The 24,290-nt window shown below is 32.1% G+C and overlaps 1 protein-coding gene and 1 pseudogene across 3 annotated transcripts in view; both read left to right on the forward strand.

The window, feature by feature from the left end:
- DYNC2H1 (dynein cytoplasmic 2 heavy chain 1) overlaps window positions 1-24,290 on the forward strand; it is a 264,459-nt gene that overhangs the window by 94,732 nt on the left and 145,437 nt on the right. For 2 of the 3 annotated variants that reach the window (XM_076002468.1, XM_076002470.1), the window contains exons 56-65: window positions 2,348-2,461; window positions 3,100-3,260; window positions 4,861-4,984; window positions 5,808-5,929; window positions 9,756-9,842; window positions 12,738-12,864; window positions 14,931-15,072; window positions 15,643-15,752; window positions 20,412-20,432; window positions 22,177-22,275. In XM_076002468.1, the coding sequence (XP_075858583.1) occupies window positions 2,348-2,461; window positions 3,100-3,260; window positions 4,861-4,984; window positions 5,808-5,929; window positions 9,756-9,842; window positions 12,738-12,864; window positions 14,931-15,072; window positions 15,643-15,752; window positions 20,412-20,432; window positions 22,177-22,275 (1,107 nt within the window). The remainder of the gene's footprint in view (window positions 1-2,347; window positions 2,462-3,099; window positions 3,261-4,860; window positions 4,985-5,807; window positions 5,930-9,755; window positions 9,843-12,737; window positions 12,865-14,930; window positions 15,073-15,642; window positions 15,753-20,411; window positions 20,433-22,176; window positions 22,276-24,290) is intronic. The other variant, XM_076002469.1, reaches the window with a different exon arrangement.
- Window positions 3,281-4,852, forward strand: LOC105874559 (large ribosomal subunit protein uL11 pseudogene; annotated as a pseudogene).

Raw genomic sequence — 24,290 nt, forward strand, 5'->3', positions numbered from 1 at the left:
CTTAAAAATAACAAAGTTGGAGGACTTATGAATTCAAAATTTACTATTGGGTTCAAGTTAGGCATCGAAATCATTAGAATGCTCTGGAAGTCTGAGCAGGAATGAGACCCCATATCTATAAAAAATAGAAAAATTAGCCAGGTGTGGTGGCACATGCCTCTAGTCCAGCTACTTGGGAGGCTGAGGCAGGAGATTCGCTTGATCCCAGGAGTTGGAGGTTGCAGTGAGCTATGATCACGCTAGTGCAGGGCTACCCCCAGCCTACAGAGTGAGATGCTGTCTATCAAAAAAAAAAAAAAAAGAATGCTAGGGAGCCCAGAAATAGACCTATACATACATGGTCAATTGATTTTATACAAAAATGCCATAAAATGGAGAAACCATAGTCTTTTTAAAAAATGGTATTGATATTTGGATATCTACATAGAAGAAACTCTGAGCCTTTACCTTATAATTTATATAAAAATTTATTCAGTATGGAGCATTGATCTAAGTGTAGAGCATCAAATTATAAAACTTTAGAAGAAAACATGAGAAAATCTTTGTGACCTTAGGTGAGGCAGAGACTTATTAGATGTTATATCAAAATAGAAAAAAATGATAAATTGAATTTCCTCAAAATTAAAAACTTGTGCTTTTTTAAATAAATTCTGAAATGAAAAGGTAAGTCACAGACTGGGGGAAAATTATTTACAAAACTATTTGATAAAGGACTTGTATCTAGAATATATCAAAAGTGCTTCAATTCAATAATAGTAAAACAGAAAGTTCAGTTTAACAATGGGCAAAAGATTCTAACAGAAGAAAATTCAAATGAAAGAAGACATATGATGAGCCAGTAAATACATGCAAAGATGCTCAAGGTCATTGATCATCAAGGAAGTGTATAATATAACATCAGCAAGATGCCACCACATATCCAGTAGAATGGATAGAAATAAAAGACTAAGAATATGAAGTGATGGCAAAAATGTGGAGTATCTGGAATTTTCATAATTTCTGGAGGAAATGCAAAAATGCTCAGCTACTTTTCAAAAGTTCAGCAGTTTCTTACAAACATATTTTACTATGTGACCCAGCAATCTGCCTTTTAGGTTTTTAGCTAAGAGAAATGAAAACATGTGATAAATCCCAGAAGCATTATAGTAAGTGAAAAAAGCTAGATACAAAAGACTACATAATATATGATTTCCTTTTTATGAAATTATAGAAACAGATAATCTATAATGATAGAAATCAGATTAGTGGTTACCTGACCTGGTTAGTAATATATCAGACATGTCAGTGTAATTTTTATAATGTAAACTTTAGCATACTTTTTTTCTCAAGGCATTTTGGAACCCAATTAATATAAATATTTGTTTAAAGTAGCCAGCCATTTTTATTATTAAAAATGTCTGTCAATTACTTCTTACTTTAAGAAATTAAAATTACTTTAAGAAATTAAAAGAGTAATTTGAAATATGAAAAATGTAAAAACTACATAAAGGATAACACTTGATAATTGTGTATTTATAAAAGAAAAATATTCAGCACTTATGTGTGCTTTGTATACTCTCATTACATTAGTAATATACGTTGAGCACTGTGCTACTTTTTCTCTGAGCTGTTCTGAGAAGGGATGTATCTGAGATTGTAGCTAATCATATTACCTAGAAGTGGCCCAGTAGGAGAATAACTGTGCATCTCATATTAAAAGCTAATAATTTCACTTAATTATATAAATAGCAGATATTTTTGTTTGGTATTTTGTCTTGGACTCCTGACCTTGAGCAATCCTCCCACCTTGGCCTTCTAGAGTGCTGGGATTACAGGCGTGAGTCACCATGCCCCGCCTGTGTTTGGTATTTTGTAAAAAGTACTGTCTGGAGAGAACTTAAATTCCAAACTGTACAACTTCTAAGGCTTGCAACTCTAGGTTTGTGGCATAAGGAAAGTACATATTAAATGCAGTGAAAACTCAAAATAGAGATACTTTTCACTTGGAAGAGTAGATTAATAAAAGATGGAAAACATGAGCTGTATCTGGGTTGTTTCAAGTGTAACATGTATTATGATAATTTAAAAAATTATGTATTATTAACTTGTTTAAAGTTTACGTAATAAGGATTTATTGCTTTGGTAAGTAGAAAAACGTAAAGCATACAAACCTTTTTGATAGCAAACCTAGAGTAAGATATATCACTGGTTTCCCAGGCATTTTGGAAACTCATGTCAGATTCAAAATTAATATTACAAAAACATTTAATAGAAAATGTTATTTTAAAATAATTATATTTTTGGCACCATGCTTTTAAATATTGAGTGCATTGAAATTGATTGGAATGCCTCTTAAATATTCCCATAGGATGCTAGTGAGCAAAAAACAGAACTTGAAAGACTAAAGCACAGAATAGCAGAAGAAGTTGTTAAAATTGAAGAAAGAAAAAATAAAATTGATGATGAATTAAAAGAAGTACAGGTAAGTTAAAAAATTCTAAGATCCATTTACATTTTTGCTTACTAGTAAGAGTTTAAACATTATTTATAGGTCAAGTTATTTCTTTTTTAATTAATATTGTTTTTGAACTCCAAAGCCCCTCAAATTATTTTTTAATAGTATAAAATGTGGCTTTCAACCAGAATATTACTTATAAAAGAAAATCAAGAAGGAAGGTCTGCCAGGAAAAGTAAGTAAATTAGTGATGGTAACTAAAAATAATATTTGTTTACCACAAACCATGTTGTTTTGATTATAGATGGGAAAAATATATTGTAGATAAATTAAGACAAACTGTTAAGCTGTTTTTTTTCTCAGAGTTGACTGAATTAGCCAGCTAGTTCTAAAATATGAAGAGCCTCTTAAAAATGTCAAAGTGAGTCAAAACAAATATTTTCTAAATTAGATTATTGTAGTTGTGGTGGCAAGAAATCATATTTTCTCAACTTGAACAAATTTTACCTAGGTGTTTTAAAGCATTTTGATATTTGAAAAGAAAGGACATTATAACTATAGTTATTTTGAATAAATGACAATAAATATTAGATAATTTTTAAAGAGTTAATGATTTTTAAAAATATATATGTTTTGAAAGTAAAAGTGACTTTTTTCTATTTTAGCCTCTAGTCAATGAAGCTAAACTAGCAGTTGGAAACATCAAGCCAGAATCTCTTTCAGAAATTCGCTCATTACGCATGCCACCTGATATAATCAGAGACATTCTTGAAGGAGTTTTAAGGTTGATGGGTATCTTTGATACATCTTGGGTGAGCATGAAAAGGTAAGTTTTTGAATTTGTGAGAACTGTTATTTCAGCAATGAATGACATATTCTTTCATAGAGTTTAATATCTGTTTTCTCAAACTTTATCTAAATACATGGCTATGCACTTTGCCCTGAAATCTCAAGATATTTTATGTAATCATATATTAAGATCTATGTATTCCTTACTCCATAAGTGATTGTTAAAAGTGTTAAAAGAGGTGTAAAGGAATGCCTTACAATCTTTAAAAATGTCTCAGTAAATTTAATAGTTTATTTGGCCCTTACATAGTAGACAGCACTTTGAATCCACTGTGATTTACTGATGAAGAAAATACAATCTGTATTCTCTAAGAGTCTTGTACTCTTAGGGGCTTGAGAGAAAAAGAGAGACAGAGACAGAAGTAAAAAGGAAACCCATAAATAATATAAGAGAGGTATAAACTAGGAGAGAAACTGGAATTAACTAAATATGGAACCATACAGCTTCAGGTTTCACATTATAATAATGGTGTTGTGGTTTGTGCTGATACTAAGTTCCTCATTAGGATTTATGTTGTTAGTGAAGAATCCCTTTTACATCTGGAAATGGGAGAGGAGATTTAGGTTGAGGGAGTACTTTAAAGCACTTTAAAAGGAGTTAGATATCTGGCATGGTCTGCAGGCCTTCCAGCCTTTCGGTTTTCAGCTTGGAGGAGGCCAAGGTGCAGCTTTCTTCAGTCGTACCGAATTCAGGTTGATGTTACATGAGTCGCCTCCACCATGCTGCCTAGGTTCGACCCCAGTGAGAACAAAGTCATGTACCTGAGGTGTACAGGTGGTGAAGTTGATGCCATGTCTGCTCCGGCTCCCAAGATTGACTCCCTGGATCTGTCTCCAAAAGAGGTTGGTGATGGAAGGATTTGAAGATTGCAGTGAAACTATTCAGAACTGATAAGCCCAGATTGAAGTGGTACCTTCTGCCTCTACCCTGATCATCAAAGCCCGCGAAGAACCACCAAGAGACGAATGAAACAGAAAAGCATTAAACACAACAGGAATATCACTTTTGATGAGATTGTCAACATTGCCAGACAGATGCAGCACCAATCTTTAGCCAGAGAACTCTCTGGAATCATTAAAGCGATCCTGGAGACTGCCCAGTCTGTGGGCTGCAGTGTTGATGGATGCCACCTTCTTGACACCATAGATGGTATCAACAGTGATGCAGTGGAATGCCCAGCTAATTAAAAAGTACAAAGGAAAATATTTCAATAAATGACCATTTGACACGCCCCCCCCCACACACACACACACAAAAAGGAGTTAGAAAATTCTCTTGCGTGGCCTCCTAGAATATATGAGTACCCACTGGGGTAAAATAAGATTATGATTCTTTCATTTCACTTCTTGCTCTAGTCAATTCACAGAACATTAGAAAGACTGTTGGGCATCTTTTTAGAGTTTGTTGTTTGTAAAAAATGATGGATAATACACTAGAAGCTTAAATTTTTTAGTACTCTTTTTTTGTTAACTAATGGATTAAAAGTGTTGCATATACCTTTTTGTCAAATTGATATTTTTTCAGAAATAGCAAATTTTATTTTAGCTTCATGTGAAGTAATATGCTTTAATTTTAGTTTCCTTGCAAAAAGAGGTGTGAAAGAAGACATAGCAACCTTTGATGCACGAAATATTCCAAAGGAAATAAGAGAGAGCGTTGAAGAACTTCTTTTCAAAAATAAAGGATCTTTTGATCCAAAGGTAATTTTTGACATTTATGCCATGAATTCCCTTTTCCATATCATATAATATGCTTTTTAAAATGTAATGCTTTGTCATTATCAATTGTTTAGATTGTGTAAAAACTAAATTAAAAAAATAAGCTATAGGTATTATAATTGGGAAGTATTTGCCAGCAGAATTAGGTAAATTAAAATCTAAGTAAGCAGGGGCAGATTTATCATCTTAAGTGGGTTTTGAATCTTAGTATCTACTATCAATGTTAAGTTCCCAGCTTATCATTTTTTTACTTCCAACTTTTCTGATATGCTTTTATTTTTTCCTGTGTATTTGTCATATAATAACAGATATCTTTGTTAGGATAGTTGTATCTAATTTGAGTGAACAGTTTAAGTGTCATGATTCTGGTATTTTTAATATCCTTTATTCAAAACATTATATACATTTTCTTTGACTCCAATTACATATAATGGTTTCAAAATCTTATTATCTAAAAAAGATGTAGCACATGTGTAGAAGAAAAAGAATTGATGCTTAAACATTGTTATGGATGGCACATGTATTCATTATAAATGTGCCTGATAGAGTAATTATGTTGATAAAACATCTTTATTTTAAAGATTCTGTGTGATTCAAAAAGATTTATTTATAAGCAAAAATTAGAGTTTATATATGTTTCTGTTAATCAAAATAGCAGTTCACTGTGTTTTAATATTAATTATAAAACAAAATATTCATTATTTGGATTAAGTTATTAAATATATGCCAAAAATGTGTTAGAATTAATTCCTGTTTTATTTGAAATCAAGTCAGGATGCTAGATAACCTCTAATGGATTTTTCAGAATGCTAAGCGTGCCAGTACAGCAGCTGCACCTTTGGCTGCCTGGGTTAAAGCCAATGTCCAGTATTCTCATGTCTTGGAACGAATTCAGCCTTTGGAAACTGAACAGGCAGTACTAGAATCGTAAGTGAAATATAAATGTAAACAATTCTAACATTTACTTATTTTCATGAATATGATGAGTTTATTATATTATTTATTACTTATTTTTTCTCTACTTCTACAAAGTCAGCTACCAATATTAAAACATATAAAATGGTTCAATGATTCAATTAAATACAAATTCAAAATTAAACAGATCAGAAAAAGAAAGCAATTAGAAGGAGATGGACAGTAGAACCAGCTCACTTTTTCTCTGCCATTATTATGTTGTTGGAAGGATAATTTAGTAGAAGTTCCTTTAGAAGGAGCCAAAGTTATATAAGGAATAATATTAAAGTACAAAAAGAAGGTTCTGGAATTTTATTGCCTTCATATTTCTTTCACCTTCTAAGTTCTAGCACATGTTTAGGATTTATTTTCCAAAATAGTGTCTGGGCAAGTAGGGGAAAGATTTAACCCTTTACTATTGGAGCTTAAAGTTCCAATCTGCTGTCATTATTGAGTCAGCATTATATTTTATCTCTTTTGTTCTAAATGTAGACCAAAAGGTATGTTATGTTCTTGGTTGTTCAATATTTGACATTAATTATTAATTTTCTACTTTTAGGAAAATTTATTTCATTTATCTTATTTCCTTTCTTATACATCTTTTTGTTAATATTATTGCTTATGTATTACAAATTTATCCACAGTCTGTTAAAACCCTAAAACATATTTGGTAATCTTTGTGTTCTATTTATTTTTTCTTAGAATTATCCCTTCTACAGCCTTTTCTCCTGTTCCAATCTGGATTAATTCTTTCCTAGGCCTGCTGCTCACAGCTGTTATACTTCTCTTTACCTTTGTTCTGGGGATTACCCTTGTTTCTTTTCTTTATTATATCCTTTTATACAATTTGAATTCCTGTCTTTCTCTTTTTTAGTTTAGTTCTTCCGTTTTCTACAACACATCCTGCACAGTAGCTTCCTAAGAAAGAGTATATGGGATTGAAAGTATTTTGCTATTTTGCATGTCTAAAAATACCTATATTATACCGTCATCCATGATTAGTAAATGGGCTGTGTTTAGAATACTAGGCTAGAAATAGTTTTAGCTTACAATTTTGAAGCCACCTTCTGTTGTAATGATTCTTAAAATTTGGTCCCTAGATCAGCAACATCAGCATCACGTTGGAACTCGTTGAAAGTGTAGATTTTTGAACTTTACCTAGATTTATTGATTCAGATTCAGATATGCTGATGGTGAGGGTTGAGGGTGTGTGAGTCCTTGCAGTCTGTGCTTTGACAAACTCTTTAGGTGATTTTGGTGCACACTAAAGTTTGAAAGCTTCTTCTCTGCCTTCTTCTAGAGTCAATGTTGCTGTTGAATGCTATTTTGATTCCCAATGTTTTGTATGTTACCCCATATTTTTTTTCTCTTTAGAAGTTTTTAGGGTTTCTTGCATTGTGAAATTTTATAAATCTTTATAGTAGATGCTCACTGTTTACTTTATGTTTAGAAATTCATGCATAACAGTTTGGGAACGTTTATTACATTATTCTTTTAGCAATTGCTTTCTGTATCTCTGTATCATTTAGAATGCTTTTGGTTGTAGATTTGCAAAATCGCCACTCAAAATGGCTTTAGAAATAAAACAATGTATTACAAACAGTGAGTCCCAAAGTAGGTTGATCCCAGGGTGGTTAATTATGTACCTCCATTATGACATCAAGCTCTTCTGAGCTCTTCCCTGCTTTCCTGGCATTCTCAATTTATCTGTAAGTTAACTGCCCCTTTGGACACAAGATGGCTGCTAAAGTTCTATTCAGACAAAATGACATGTAGTTGAAAGAAAGATATTGTTTTTCCTGTAAACTTTTTTTTTTTAATAAGCGTGCACCTCTTTTTAAGAACAAGGAAATCTTTCCGAGAAGATTTCCACCAGATGTTTCCTCGCACTTGCTTTCTCCTTGCTTAAAGTGATTAGATCAGTCAGTATCTACCTAATCTAGGTGAGGGGGGAGTGCATGCCAGAACAAATCTGAGGCTTTATCAATGGTTCTGAATAGGCAGGTAGAAGTGTTACCTTCATTTTCTTTATCTGAAACTCTATTTGTCTTTTTTTTTTTTTTTTTTTTTTTGAGACAGAGTCTCGCTTTGTTGTCCAGGCTAGAATGAGTGCCGTGGCGTCAGCCTAGCTCACAGCAACCTCAAACTCCTGGGCTCAAGCGATCCTTCTGCCTCAGCCTCCCGAGTAGCTGGGACTACAGGCATGTGCCACCATGCCCGGCTAATTTTTTTATATATATATCAGTTGGCCAATTAATTTCTTTCTATTTATAGTAGAGACGGGGTCTCGCTCTTGCTCAGGCTGGTTTTGAACTCCTGACCTTGAGCAATCTGCCCGCCTCAGCCTCCCAGAGAGCTAGGATTACAGGCGTGAGCCACCGCGCCCGGCTCTATTTGTCTTTTATGAGAATACTTGGACTAATATAATATGTTCTTATAGCTTCTGTAATAATTTCAGGGTTTTGCTAGCAATTATAACATCTTTGTACAAAATAGAAAAAAGCACCCCTTCTGGAAAGACACTCGGTCAGGTGTTTGTGCAGTGCACAAATATCTGGCAGTACACAGTAGCCCTACCTAGTTACCATGAGTTTTGTCTTTTGTTTTAATATCTCAGATGTATTGTCCTTTCCATTATACTGTTTCATTTTGGTTTTTGCTATTACATTTGTAATTTGCAAAGTTCCATTATTTTTTAATTTTACATTTAAAAAAATAGCATCTGTTTTTTACATGAAATATGTTCTCTGTCTCTCTCAGAATGTTAAAGTTTTTTTTAATTTTACTTTTGCTTCTGGCCTTGATATTTCTTTCTGGATTTCTTTCTGGATTTGTTTGTTGTGTTCTTTCAAGTTAGGAAGCTTCCTTGATGTGTCTAGTCCTTGGCTGTTTGTTAGTAATTAATTGTGAAGTGATGAAAATCTGGATGGGAGCTTTGAGTGTGTGACCTGGATTCCTTGGCTGCTGAACTTCACTGTAGGTGATTAATTGTGGCCCGGCCATTCATTTGATGGCAACATCCTAATATTTGTGGATATTTTTTGGGGGAAAGGTATCACTCATTTTTTAAAAAGAATCCTCATGTCTTTTGAATAGGGTGTGGGCAGGGATGGATGGATGGAGATGGGTGGGGACATAAGCTAGACTTACAGCATTCTGGGTTGTGTAAAGAGGATAGTTTACTCTCAATGGAGGAGGGAATATGAGATCAAACTCTTTATATAATAAAACCAACTATTAAACGATCCTCTGTATTTAGCTTTATTGTTACCTTCGGAAGTACCTGTTGTCTATTTTTCCTGAGTGTTTTGGAATTCTGCTTTTGGCTCCTCTTCCTGCAGCATTTAGCTTTTGGCTTTTTGCTTTCTGGTGTATCAGTTATTACTTTTCAAAAATTTTATTGAAATGTCTCCTTTGTCATACTGTTAGCTTTCTTTCTCTTTATTCTTGTTCATATATATCTTTATTATTCTCTTGGTTTCATTTTATTACTAGTAGGGTTTTAGAAAAGATAGAAGATAAATTAATATGTTTAGCTTACCATTTTTATACAGAAATCTACACAAAAGTGTTTTTTTAATATGGATTCCTAGAAGTGGTATAGTTGGCTTAAAGGATACATTTTTAATTTCAGCATTGCTTTTCAAGTTAAGTTCTAATCAAAAGTGTTAAAATTCTGAAGTAGTAACAGTTTTCATTGTTGTATGTTTACTGTAAGATTACATTTTAAGATGCTGCTGCTGTTTTATTATTGATTTCTAAAATAGAATGACTTTTATAATATTGAATTTTATTTTAGAAATTTGAAGAAAACTGAAGACAGAAAAAGGAAACTAGAGGAGCTTCTTAATTCTGTTGGTCAAAAGGTATCAGAACTCAAAGAGAAGTAAGTTAAGTTTTGAAATATATTTCAAATTATATTTGAAATATTTGAGTATTGAAATTTGAAAATCTTAGTTGTAATGACTGTTTTCACTTCTTTTGTGATTAATCGCTCTACAGTTGGGAAGGGTATAGAATGATATAGAAGGTGCTCCTTTTAAGGAAAATTTTTGATAAGAATAAAAATCTTTTAAGTCTCCATTTGTATAGCTATTACTATATATATTCCCAAGCACTGGTGAGAAAATTGAGCAAGAGGAATTGAATGTAATGAGTTAATGCTAGGAGTGTTTACATTTGACATTTTGATATCTTTCTTATTATATTTTGATTTTTAGATTTTAGACTCTTTTATGTCAGATGACCCTATGGGTTCATCTATTCTATAATCTTCTCAAAAGTGCATTAGTATGTTGAAAATTCTTTCCTTTTAACTTTTGTCGTCTTTGTATTAAAACAAAAATTCTTCATACAAATATTATACTCAAGCTAAGAACCATTATGAATATGATTAGTCTTAAAGCCTTTCGTGTATCTCTGGGTCCCTGTGATTGCTATTTAGTACAGGGTAGAAATACATCAATTTGGGACTTACTGTAAATCTTGCAACTTTTTTTTTAAATTGTGAAAGAAAGCTGAAGAATGATGTGCTTAAATATAGTATGTGTTATAGTTGCTTTTTGTTTTATGAGACTCATACTTTTCTATAAGCTACAGGATTTTTTTGTAAGTGATGTGTAATGCTTCCTTTTTTTTTTACAGAAGAAAAATAATTGTACTAAGAAATAAATTCATCAGATTAAAACTATGATTTTTTTTCTCTGATTCAGGAAACAGTTCTTTCTCTCTCTCTCATATTCACTTATAGAGAAAAAAATAAACCCCAAAGAAAACTTTAAACCCATAAACCTAGTGTTTTCAATATTTCTGAACAATTTTGATGTTAGAAGCATAGGAAAGAAATCACATCATTTTTTGCCAGGGGTTATTAGAGAAGTATAAGGAAAATAAATATAATTTATTATTTTCATTGTCATATGCTCACAATTGGTACTTTAATATTAAGCTAATTCTCAATTGTTTATTAAGTGATTAACATATATGGCAATGTTTTGATTATTAGTCACTTGCTGTGTCAGGTGTTGTACTAGGCACTTTGCATATTATCTTTTTAATCCTTAGAATGATGATGAGAGGTAATTATTATTCTTCTGTTCAGCAGCTTAGGAAGCATAAAATTAGATAGGCTTATTTGCCTAAAGTTGAGCAGCTAGTAAGTGACTAACACAACATTAGATAGTAGATTTGTGTAATTCCATAAAGTTTCTGTTCTTAACTACTACACCATACTATTAACACCAATCTTTTGGAAGAATTATTACAGAAACTTTTGGAGTTAAATTTTAATTTTAAGTAGAACAGAATTACATTTTCTATTATGGAGTCATTGTCAAGAATGAGTTAATGTTGATCACTGTGCTTTTACTTATTATGATCCTTGTTTAAGGTTTAATTGACTATAGGCTGTGAGTGACAGTCTTATTTTCTTGTATATCAACAAATAATTGGAAAACAAACATGATTTATCAAATTTTAAATTTGATAAAATTAAGGAGATGTTTGCCATTTTTAATACAACTTGTACAGACACATGAATTGGTATAATTTAACAAATATTTATTGCAAAACCATGTTCAAGGTGTGGTATGAATTATTGCAGTAAGTAATGCTTTTCTCTTTCTTACTTCTAGAGAAGTGCTGTCCAATGGAACTTTGTGAGATGATAGAAATGTTCTATAATCTGTGCTGTCCAATATGGTAGCCAGTAGGCATATGTGGCTACTAAGTGCTTGAAATGTATGTAATATGACTGAAGAATTCAATTTTTAATTTTATTCATTTTTAATTAAATTTAGATAGTCACAAAGTGGCTTGTGGCTACCATATTGGACAGCTCAGTTCTAGAATCTTGTGCCTAGGGGAGGAAGGAAAAAGGTACTTAGGCAATGAAATGTACTGTACAGTGCATGGAATTTACTGCCAGGTACTTCTGTATATGAATTTTAGATCCTTTACTGATTATTGGATTATTTACTAACCTTGTACAATAATCTCTTTGGGCCTAACTTTCTATATCTGTAACAGGAGATTTATAATACTTATTTTGAACTGTTCTAAGAATTAAGTGACATGCTACTTTTATGATAGTTGGTATAATATTGGCCATATTATAAGCACTTACATATTTGTTGAATGAGTAATTATGTAGAATATTACTATTATATTTAACAAAATAATAAAATTGTACAAGTGTTTTTCAAGGAAAATAATTTAAAAAGAACTATAAACTTTGGTGAATGGGCATATAGGGAGAGATTATGTACAATACACTGGATATTTGTGGTGAATTTTGAAATTTTATTTACATTTTTAGTGGTAGATATTGGAGGTGGTTGGGCTGAGGGGTGAGGGTAGGAATAAGGGAGTAGTTGGAAGGTATCCAGGTAAATAGGACATCCTGAAGAACACAGAAGATAAAGGATAGGATATTTATTGGGAATATAGAATTCTTCTGATGTTGACATATAGTTTTGCTGGACTGAAATAGAATGAAATAAAACTAGAAAGATGGATTAGATAAGTTTTAAAATGGGGCCTTAAGTGCCATATTGAGAAATTCGTATAAAATGTAGTAGGGCATGGATGCCCTGTGAAGTTTTTGGAGGTAGAAAATGCTACACTTCAAATATATATGCTGATATATTTGTTCTATTAATATTTTTTACATTATCATTATTATTAATTAAATTCTGTCATAAAAGTTCCCTTTATTATGTAAGGATAATTTCATTAAAAATTTCTCTTAAATACTTTTTGCTTTTAATTAATGTTTTCATAGATTTCAGAGCAGGACTTCAGAAGCTGCTAAACTTGAAGCTGAAGTAAGCAAAGCCCAAGAGACAATCAGAGCTGCAGAAGTCTTAATTAATCAGCTTGATAGAGAACACAAGAGATGGAATGCACAGGTTTGTTTAAAAGGGGAGTCCTTTAAAACTGTGGTCCCAAACCCCTGGATTGGGTGCAGACCAGTGCTGGTCCACAGCCTGTTAGGAACCTGCCACACAGCCGGAAATGTGTGAGCGAAGCTTGATCTGTGTTTACAGCCACTCCCCATTGCTCCCATCACCTCCTGAGCTCCACCTCCTATCAGATAAGCAGTGGCCTTAGATTCTCATGGGAACACGAACCCTACTGTAAACTGCATATGTGGAATCTAGGTTGCACAGTCCTTATGAGAATCTAATGCCTGATGAGCTGAGGTGGAGCTGCGGCGGTGATGCTAGCACTGCGGAGCAGCTGCAAATACAGATTATCATTAACAGAGAGGTTTGATTGTGCAGAGACCATCATAAATCAATTGCTTGCAGACTCATATCAAAACCTTATCAGTGAGTGGCAAGTGACAATGTAGTAATAGAAACAAAGTGCACAATAAATGTAATGTGCTTGAATCATCCCCAAACCATCCCCCCGCCCCAGTCCATGGAAGAAGTGTCTACCATGAAACTGGTCCCTGGTGCCAGAAAGGTTGGGACTGCTGTTTTAAATCATAGGAAACCTATAATGTAAAGTATTTGTTTGAAAAAAAAAAAAAAAAGGAGAAAATATCCATTAATTTGCAGGTGGCTTAGGTTAAATGATATAGCTGTAAATGGCCCATTATGTGAATTAATCTTTAAATGAATATCTTTATATGAATAGATTATAGACAAAATAACCTATTTTCCTTTTACTACCCAGTGTTATTCAGGGGAAGGGCAAGATGAAAATAAATTGATGGAGAATTTTTTACTCCTAGAGACTTTTTAAAATTTACCTTCACCAGGAAAGAATTTTAGGATTTGATACTGTTGGTTATTTATTTCTTCTTCTAATACTCTATAATTTTAACTTTGTTAGTCTTGTCTCTTGTTTTTCCCTTTTTTATCTTTAACCAGTTAGATTCTTTGCCTCACCTGATCTCTTCTGCTCACCCAGTAATGTTGTCTTCATTATTCCCTTCCTCACCAAATTTGCTTGTAACTATTTTGAAATTATTTCATCCAGTTTTAAAATCAGCTATATCATGATGATTACCAGAGCTATATTTCTAGACTGCTGAGTTTTAAATTTATGTTTTCAACTATACTTTAGACATTTGTATTTAGTTATCTCTCAGGAACTCAAACCCAACATGTCTGAATTATTTGATTTTTCTCATTCCATGTTTTTTTTTTTTTTTTTATTTCCTATTTCACTGAAAGCATCTTCTTCTGGACATCAAAACTAAAAATGTGTGGGTTGTCTTAGACTCTTCCTTGTTTACTCATCATATCCATTTGCAAATATTCTATGTATTTGTCTCCCATCTTTGATCTAATCCTTTTCTTGTCTGGATTTTTAAAAACTTGTCTTCCTCCTAGCTGACCCTTTAATTAGTCCATCCTTCATTTGTCATCTGAATTAATCTTTCTAAAACTCAATCAGATTATGTTACTCACTGCCCACTTAAACACTTTCAATGTCTCATGCTACAGGTTAAAACAGAAATTCCTTTGCATGTCATGGGAATCCTTTCATGTATACCTAAAATCAACTCTACCTCTCTCTTTTCATTCCTTTTATATAATTACCTTCTCTAGTGAATCTTATGCATTATTCACACTAACTGTTCTCTAATGGGTTTTCATGCTTTATTTTTGTTTTGTGCCTTTGTTCATACTCTGTGTCTTGATTTTGTTTTACAGAGTGATCACAAATTCACATTTTACTGTGGTTGGAATGAAAGTTCTCCTTTCATTATGATCATTAGGAATTTTCAATGACAAAATATGTTTGTTCTACAAATATATTAGGGTTTTATACTTTTTAAAAATACCACAATAGGACATGAGGTCTTTTTGATATTTTTATATGTTGTTGTATTCAAAACAAAGGGTTATTACTTAAACCAATATATGATTTTTTTCCCACAACCAAAACTATACAGCTGTCATTTTCTTCTGTGTTAAAACATATCCATACACATTTCTGCCCTCTGACCTCCCACCAGGTTGCAGAGATAACAGAGGAGTTAGCTACCCTGCCTAAAAGAGCTCAACTGGCTGCTGCATTTATTACATATCTTTCTGCTGCTCCTGAGTGTCTGAGAAAAAGCTGTTTGGAAGAATGGACCAAGTCAGCTGGTCTTGAAAGTTTGTATTTAGTTATTCATTAATTTGAAATTTCAGTATAGACTAAAAATGCACCTTTTGACCTTTGTTATTTTACTTTTTTTAAATGAGGAATATTTTCTGTGAGTTACAAGCATAACATAGCTCCTTTAGATTTGCTGAATTCCACAAGTGTTCTGGGAATTGTTTTTTTATTATGATTCTTCTATTCCTAAATAACTGCAAAAAACTGAGACCACGGAATTATTTTTGATATTGTATGAATGCAGTTAAACATTATATAGCTTTTATTTTTATAGTAATTTTATGTCATAAGATGTAGGAACTTACATTTCTTGTGATCTTAGTCGTTTTCACAAAATTATTGTTGTAAAACTTTCAATTATGATTTAACTGAGTTCCATTTCTTTGTACTTTTTTTAAAAGCTTTTTTCCCCTTGGTTTTGGGTACTCAATGTGGATGAATGGATTTCAAATTAAGGATTAGCATAGGACTTTTCTTCCAGGCTATTTTAAGTAGTTTTATACCCTTCCCTTCTTCAAATGCAAGATCATTGTAATGAAGTATTATCAATATCTTTAACTTCTCAGAATTTGATCTGAGGCGATTTCTTTGTACTGAAAGTGAACAGTTAATTTGGAAAAGTGAAGGCCTACCATCAGATGACCTTTCCATAGAAAATGCTCTTGTTATATTACAGGTAATTAATTTATTTTAATTTTCTCATTATAAATGTTTTCTTTTTAGGCTTGCTGCAGGAATTGCTTTCTTCAGATTCCTAGGCTTTCACAGTTATCTTTTTCTGAGTTACATAAAAGTGAAAATGTTTTGCTAATGAAAATTCATGATTCAGTTAGTGAATCTAAAATTTTTGGTATAATTTATTTTTACCTTAATATAAAAGTATAAACTAAAATGGCATTATTTTGTTGGCAAGGTATTCTAAATTGAGCTTCCTAATAGTAATAGAAATGTTTTAGGGATACCTGATTCATTTGGTTATATAATTCCTTCATAGAGTATATGACTTCATAAAATTTATATTTTCATTTTATTTTCTTTTGCCAAACAAAATTATACAAAGTGAAGATAAGTTTAGGTTATAAGTTAGAGATGAGCATATGCATATTTTGGAAAATTATTCTTTCACATAGTGTATGTTATCCAAAAGTCATTATTTGAAGTTGAAATATCACAACCTTATTGGCAGCGAATGTGAAAATCAAATTTAAGGCCATGTACATAAATCATTACTTTGAATAACATTTGAATTTTACCATTAACTTGGTTTACTCTGATATAGAAATTGGAAGATAAATTTTCCCCCTTGATAATGTGAATTTTTTTTTGTTGTTCTTTGTCTCAATAGCTTATACTTCACAATATTAGTATTCTCTTTCCTCTCTGAACCCTTTTCCTTGTCCGTACACCATTTCTTTATTCTATAACTTGATAGTCTCAAAGAAAGCATGAACATTAAATGTACCTCTTTAGGTAGCATAAACCATATTATAAAATTCATATTTTTGGTCTGGTTCAGTCATGGATAATTTGTTTTGTTTTATTAGACCCATTGACTATCTGACCATAGTTTGGTTCATTACATTGGTGTCTTACCAGTAGAGAGTTGCTAACTACAAATTAGTTTTTCCTTCTTTTAATTTGATTTGGCCTGTTTTTAAATTTTTTAAAAAGTTTTTTATCATTTTCACACTGGAATTATAAATCTGGAACTCTAAGTGTGTATATAAATAAATTCATTGCATGACAGCAAGCTATATGCTTTTTATCATATTTGCTGTTCCTTCCCCAATGTTTCATAATCACTTCTTCCTGTTTCAGTGATCCAAGAAAGCAATTCCTTGCATATTAAAAAAAAAAAAAAACTAGTTTAAGAATTCTTTTTTCATTCCATAAGAAACCAGGGAGGTAAGCATTTAGAAAAATACATTTATCTGAATAATTTTTATTTTTTGCTGATATTGGTTTAAAATGCATAATTTTGTTTTATGAATTCTTTCATAAAGAATATGGGGAAATTTCTTTTGCAATTAAATTTCATAATAAGCTTAGATTTACTTTCTATTTAATATTACCAAGTTCCTTTTAGATACTTATGTCTACTTATAAGACAAAACAAAAACCATTTCAAGAAATTTGTTAGGGCAATTTGTTTTGTTGAAATGAATTTGCCATTATGGTCAACACTCTATCTCAGTTCTAAGGTAGGCTAGATTTAAAAGAAGTTCTTGTAGTTAAGGGTGTGATTAGATAGCACGTGTCTATAATATCTCCTCATAACATCACCATGTGATATATGTGAAATTAATCTCTAAACATATACAAGTTGGGCTTCTGGGAAATCTTCTATGAGAAAAGATGGCTAGGCATGAAAAATAAGATGTATTTTTGATTCAGGAGTATATTAGATCTCCTCATTAACTATACTAAAGCTTTTCTGATATTCTCCCTCTCAACAGAAGAGGCTTTCCCAGATTCAAGTCCTGTAGTCATGCTAAGAAAAGCCTTTTATGTCCAAAATTATTATTCTTTTGTTGATCTCACAAAGATGCTTGAAATTCTCATATTTAGGTTAAGCTAACTATTGAAGTACATGTATTGTCTGAGTAAATAGTCAAATCCTTAGGTAGCCTTGGCCTTGTAACACTAGTTAGTTTTATCACATTAGCAGAAAGCTCATATGACTTATGTCTCTGAGGGGCAGGGGAAAATGTGGCCATGGTAATCATATGTCCTGGATTGCTTGGCTATGGTTTACCCCTGTTGTCCTGATGTAATTATTTGTATTTTTCTTTCACTTTGATAAGCTTGGTTTGGGCAGTAAATTATATGATCTTTTAAATGTTGGCCAACTCGTATATAATGGAGATTATAAGGCTGTTAGAAACTGTGGAGACGGTGTGAGAAGCATCCAGAAAGGAGATGGAAAAGATGATTAATTTTAATTTCATACTTTATATACATTTTCTTGTGAAGATATCAATTGGATATTTGTGTTTTATTGTTTATGGATAGTTCACTGTCAGTTGGTTTTCTTTTAACCACTCAAACTTTCTGAGATTTTGTTTTCCTTTTTGCTGTTTGGTACATGCTGAGGATATGCAAACTAATTTGATACTAGACTAACAATATAAAGTTATAAAGGTAAATCACAAAGAGAAAAATTCTTCAATTCTCAAATAATGATGAGCAAGCTTATGTAGTACTTACTATGTTGTGCATATATTACTGTTTAAGAATTAAATAGGTAAAGTACTTAAACACTTGTCTCATGTAATTTCCAGATCAATGTAGTAGGTACATGTATTATCCTTTTTATAGATAAGGAGATTGAGGCACAGAAGAGTTAAATCACTTGGCCAAGGTTCACATAGCTGTCAAGTGGTACAATCAGTCTCTACACCAGTTTAGCCCCAGGTTATGTTCTAAAACTGCTTCTCATAGGAGTGTGTGTATATGTGTCTGTGTGTGTGTTTGCATTTGTGTTTGTGTTTAATCTTACTTGTTTTGCATTATTCATGTTAAGGTAACTCTCCTTAGCTAATCAAGAGATAGACTTTAGTTTTATTCATAAAATATTTTTACTCTTATCTCATTTCTTAAGTATTAAAAATAGAAGTACAATTATAGACTATCTTACATAATTTAAAAATCATATCTTTCAAAAATATTCCCTACACAATCTCCCTTTCCCAGATAAGAAAAGTTTAAATCAGTGGTTATAACTCTAGTTATTGACCTCTCTTCTGAACTCCTGACCTATACAAATAATTCCAACTACCTGTTAAATATATTTATCTGGAGCTTCCTGGACAGCTCAGGCTTTATCTGCCTTTAACTAATTCACTGTTGTCTATTTTTTTAAGTTGAGAATCTTTCAGTGGCCAATTACAGCACATTTAAGCAAAAAATTAAAAAATTATGCTTTTAAATAACTGAGATGTCCAAATGATTGGGGCAAGCTTCAGAATTCAAGAGATGTTACTACAACATCTCTCTCTTCATCTTAACAGATGGATTCATCCTCAGATAGGTTCTCTTTACCCTTTCTTAACAATGGCCATTGGTGACTGCATGTTTACCATTATTAGAGTTTTTGTTTTCCGACTAAAGATGTGTCACTACCTCCCTCTGCACTACACCATATGTGCCAGTCTCTCAAAAGTATTCTGATTGTTTAGCTTGGGTTACCTGCTCATATTGATAACCCCATCAGAAATACATTGAGGGAGCATGCAGGATATGCAAAGTAGCTCTCCACTGTAAAACTTTTCTCTTTCTCTCCCACTCCTAATAACCTCCTTCTCTTTTATTTTCTACCACTGGAGATATCACAGTCTTGGCCCAGTAGTGCAAGCTACAAATCTGAGAGTCATTCTCACTATGTCTCTTTAATTTGTAATTGAGTTAATTGTTCAACCAGTCTTATCAAATCTACTTCTCAGTTGTCTCATGAATTTGTCCTGTTTTAACCACATCCACCGCCAGTGGCTTTGTTTATGCCTTCCTCGTTTTGTACCTGTATAAATACTGATATCTGCTGGGCCTTTGCCCCTAGTATCACTTCTTTTACTACTGTTGAAGTGATCTTTCTAAAATATTAATATGATGATAATATTGCCTCAATTAATAGATTTTAGTGACTTCCCAGTACCTGCAGTATTAAGATTTCAGTATCCTTAGACATGGCATAAGAAGCTGTTCATAATCAGACAGATTCAAGATTATTACTGCCATTTTATATGTATTTTTGCCCTCACTATTTTTACTCCAGCCATATCAGAGTACTGGAAATTTCCCAAATACTCCAAAATTTTTTATTGGCTTCTATATCATACTATTGTTTTTTCCTGAAATAATTTTTTTCACTTCTTTAGCTAATCTCTCTTGGCATAGTTTGACTTAAATTGTTTTCTAGAAGCTTACCCTAACTCTACTTGCCATCCTTGTGTAGTATCTTGTACACTTCTTGATGATGAAATTTTCATTTTTGCTTCTTTATAGGATGTGAAGTGTTGAGGGTAAGGGTATATATCTTATTAATTCTGTACCCCTTGTACTATCCTACTGTAGTTGTTATGTAACAGATGAATAAATAAATGAATGGAAGTTTAACATTTTTAGATCTATTATAATTTGTTAAATGTGGAATTTAACTGCATTTATTAATGGAACACAGAGATAAAATATATGTTGGAAATTTTTGTCTAAATCTCTCTGGAGAAATATAAATAAGATGAAAAGAAACTTGTAAGTACCCTTTGAAATTCTTAAGCATATTTTCTTTGTTAAAAACATGATGTTTTGAAACATTACTTTTTTTTTTTGACTGCTTCAGATCATTGGTTTGAAATCATGGGTAAGAACTTTTTAAAAATTTAAAATAATTTATATTTTAAACTTTAATTTTGACAATTTAAAATAAATCTAGTAGGATTGTGAAACGTTTGTTATTGAATATTTGCATAAAATTAGATCTAAAAACTAGGTACAGCACCATGGTAACACCTGAGAGGCTATTTACTCACCATGTCATTTTGCTTAGAATAGTACATTTATATGAAGAACATATAAGTGAAACCTCTAGAAATAGATGCTGGGTGAAGATCATGTAATGTAATATGGGAGAAGGTGTGCTGGGAGTAGTCTATTCTGGGTATAAGTGAAATAGAGTACCTGGTCTGTAGAGAATTTTAAAATAATAATAAAGCTGTCTTAAGTCAAATCATCTCTTTATTATTACCATGTTCTAGCAATTCTAAACAACTTTGGTGATAAAAAGCTATTTGTCTACAGGACAGATAGTCCTTACCATCTCCCTCCCTCTTGGTATGCCACTGACTAAGATAACATATTTTCTTATTAGATATACAGTGTTCCCCCATGCTACACACACCCACTTATCCATGGGGAATATGTTGCAAGAGTCCCAGCAGATACCTGAAACCTGGGATAGTACCAAACCCTACATATGCTATTTTTTCCTATACATACATCCCAATGATAAAGTTTAATTTATAAATTAGTCTCAGTAAGAGATTAACAATAACTAATAATAAAATAAAACAATTATAACAATATACTATAATAAATGTCATGTGAACGTGGTCTCTATTTCTCAAAATATCTTATTGTACTGTATCACCTATTTTTGGACTATGATTTACCACAAGTAACTGAAACTATGGAAAGAGAAACTGTGGATAAAGGGGAGACTACCATATCCCAATTCTATTTTCATTTTACTCTTTCATATATACCCTCTTATCCCTGTAGCAAACAATTGCATTACATTTTTCAAGTAAATGTGAAAACTTAAGCAAAATTAGGTCAGTTATTTAAATCTGATTTACTAGGTAGCAATGATTATTAGATGACTTTTAAATTTATCATATGTACGACATATATTTTATACATATATAACTAATCATTGTTTACTTACTAACTGCCACTGTGTGTGTAGGGCATTTTCACTAGTTTCTAACGTCCTATTTGTTTTACAATTTGATTAGTGTGACATTCCAGAATTAATTTAGTCTCTAGTTCATTAGATCTTAACCTACAACCTATGTAATTCTTCTACGATACTTAGGTATTTACTACTTTGGAAGAGTTAATGTCTTAAAATGTAAACAATTATACTAATAATTATTTTAGCAGTATGTTTAAGATTAGCTCATACTTCTTTTTTAAGGCCTTTATGGTTTATTCAACCAAAAATATATCAAGTTAGGAAATAACTTGACTGTGTATTGAAAAAACCAAAAAGAGTGGTGCATGTGGCATCAGCATGGGACTAGAGCGCGTCCTTAGCATATTGTTAATACACATTTTGTGTGTTATTGTGTGGTAAATAGAACTATACTTAATTTACTGTGGCTAAATTTAATATTTCTGATTTTTGGTCACTGAATTTATTAATGTGGTTTTTGGTGCAGCTAAAAACTGAACCTTTCTTTCCTTTTTATAGTTGCATATTTGTATTCTCCAAAGCCTGAGAGAAAAGCTCATTTAGTAATTGATTCATAATATTTAGCAAATTATTTCCATGAAAACTTTTAATCATTTTAAAAACATTACTTTTCTTTTCTTTTTAAAACTAGAGTCGAGTATGCCCATTTCTTATAGACCCTTCTTCCCAAGCTACAGAATGGTTAAAAACACATTTGAAAGACTCACGTTTGGAAGTTATTAATCAGCAGGTATGTATTACTAATAATTTAGATACAGTGTTATAGTGAAAAGAACTTTGAGTCTGTAATCAGAAAACATAGATTCAAGACTGAGCCTTATAACTTACCCGGTGTGGGACCTGGAGAAAGAAATGTAACTCTCTTAGGTTAAACTTTCTAATTTGTAAAAAGGAGATTAAGAAAAAAAAAAAAAAAACATATGATCATCTCAATAGATCCAGAAAAAGCCTTTGGTAAAATTCAGCATCCCTTCATGATAAAAACCCTCAACAAACTATGTATAGATGGAACATACTTCAAAATAATAAAAGCTGTATACAACAAACTCACAGCCGATATTATATTGAATGGGGAAAAATTGAAAGCAATCCCCCTAAGAACTGGAACAAGACAAGGATGTCCACTTTCACCACTCCTATTCAACACGGTACTAGAAGTCGTAGCCAGAGCATTCAGGCAAGATAAAGGTATAAAAGATAACCAAATTGGAAAAGAGGAAGTCAAATTATCTGTTTGCTGACAACATGATTTTATACCTTGAAACACTAACGAGTCCACCAAAAAACTCTAAGATTTGATAAATGAATTCAGTAAAGTTTCAGCTCACAAATTCAATGTACAAAAATTAGTAACATTTCTATACAGCAGTAACAGTCAAGCTGAGAAGCAAATCAAAACGGAAATACCATTTCCAATAGCAACAAAAAAACCCCAAAGACCTAGGAATATATTTAATTGAGGTGGTGAAAGATTTCTACAAAGACAATTACAAAACATTGATGAAAGAAATTGTAGATGACATAAACAAAGGGAAAAAGATCCCATGCTCATGGATCAGAATTAACATTGTTAAAATGACTATACTGTTTAAAGCAATCTACAAATTCAGTGCAATCCCATCAAAATATCAATGCCCTTTTTCACAGAATTAGAACAAACAATCCTAAAATTCATACAGAACCAAAAAAAGAGCAATCTTAAGCAAAAAGAACAAAGTTTCACATTACCTGTCCTCAAATTATCCTACAAAGCTATCCTAACCAAAACAACATAGTATTGCTATAAAAGTAGACACATAGATCAATGGAACAGAATAGAGAACCCAGAACATATCTATTGCTAATTGATCTTTGACAAAGTCAACAAAAACATATACTGGGGAAAGCACACCCTTTGCAATAAATGGTGTTGGAAAAATTGGATTGCTATATGAAGAATGAAAATGGGACCCCCATCTCTCACCATATACAAAAATCAACTCAAGATGGATCAAATATTTAACTATAAAACCTGAAATTATAAAAAAACAAACAAACCTGAAATTATAAAAATGCTAGACGAAAACCTAGGGATAACCTTTGTGGACATTGTTTTAGGAAAAATTCATGACTAAGACCTCAAAAGCATAAGCAACAAAAACAAAAATAGACAAATGGGACTTAATTAAATTGAAAATCTTCTACACAACAAGAAAAAAAAATCAGAGTGAACAGACAATCTGCAGAATGGGAAAAAAATATTTATAAACTATGTATCTCGCAGGGGAGTGATATTCAGAATTTATAAGGAACTCAAACAGCTCAACAACAACAAAAAAACAAGTAACCTCAAAAAGTGGTCAAAGGACATTTTTAAAAGAAGACATAAATTGCCAACAAGCATATGAAAAAATGTTCATCATCACTAATCAGGGAAATGCAAGTTAAAGCTACCTTGAGATATCATCTTTCACCAGTCAGAATGGCTATTACTTATTTATTTTTGAGACAGAGTCTCACTATTGTAGCCCAGGTTAGAGTACAGCAGTGTGATCATAGTTCACTGTAACTTCGAACCCCTAGGCTCAAGCAGTTCTCCTGAATCAGCTTCCTAAGTAGCTGAGACTACAGGCATGCACCACCACACCCAGCTAGATTTTATTTTAATTTTTGTTTTGTAGAGATGGGGTCTTGCTATGTTGTTCAGACAGATCTTGAACTCCTGGCCTCAATCAGTCCTCCTGCCTCAGCCTCTCAAAGTGCTGG

Source organism: Microcebus murinus, chromosome 4, assembly GCF_040939455.1.
Source record: "Microcebus murinus isolate Inina chromosome 4, M.murinus_Inina_mat1.0, whole genome shotgun sequence".
Taxonomy (NCBI): Eukaryota; Metazoa; Chordata; class Mammalia; order Primates; family Cheirogaleidae; genus Microcebus; species Microcebus murinus.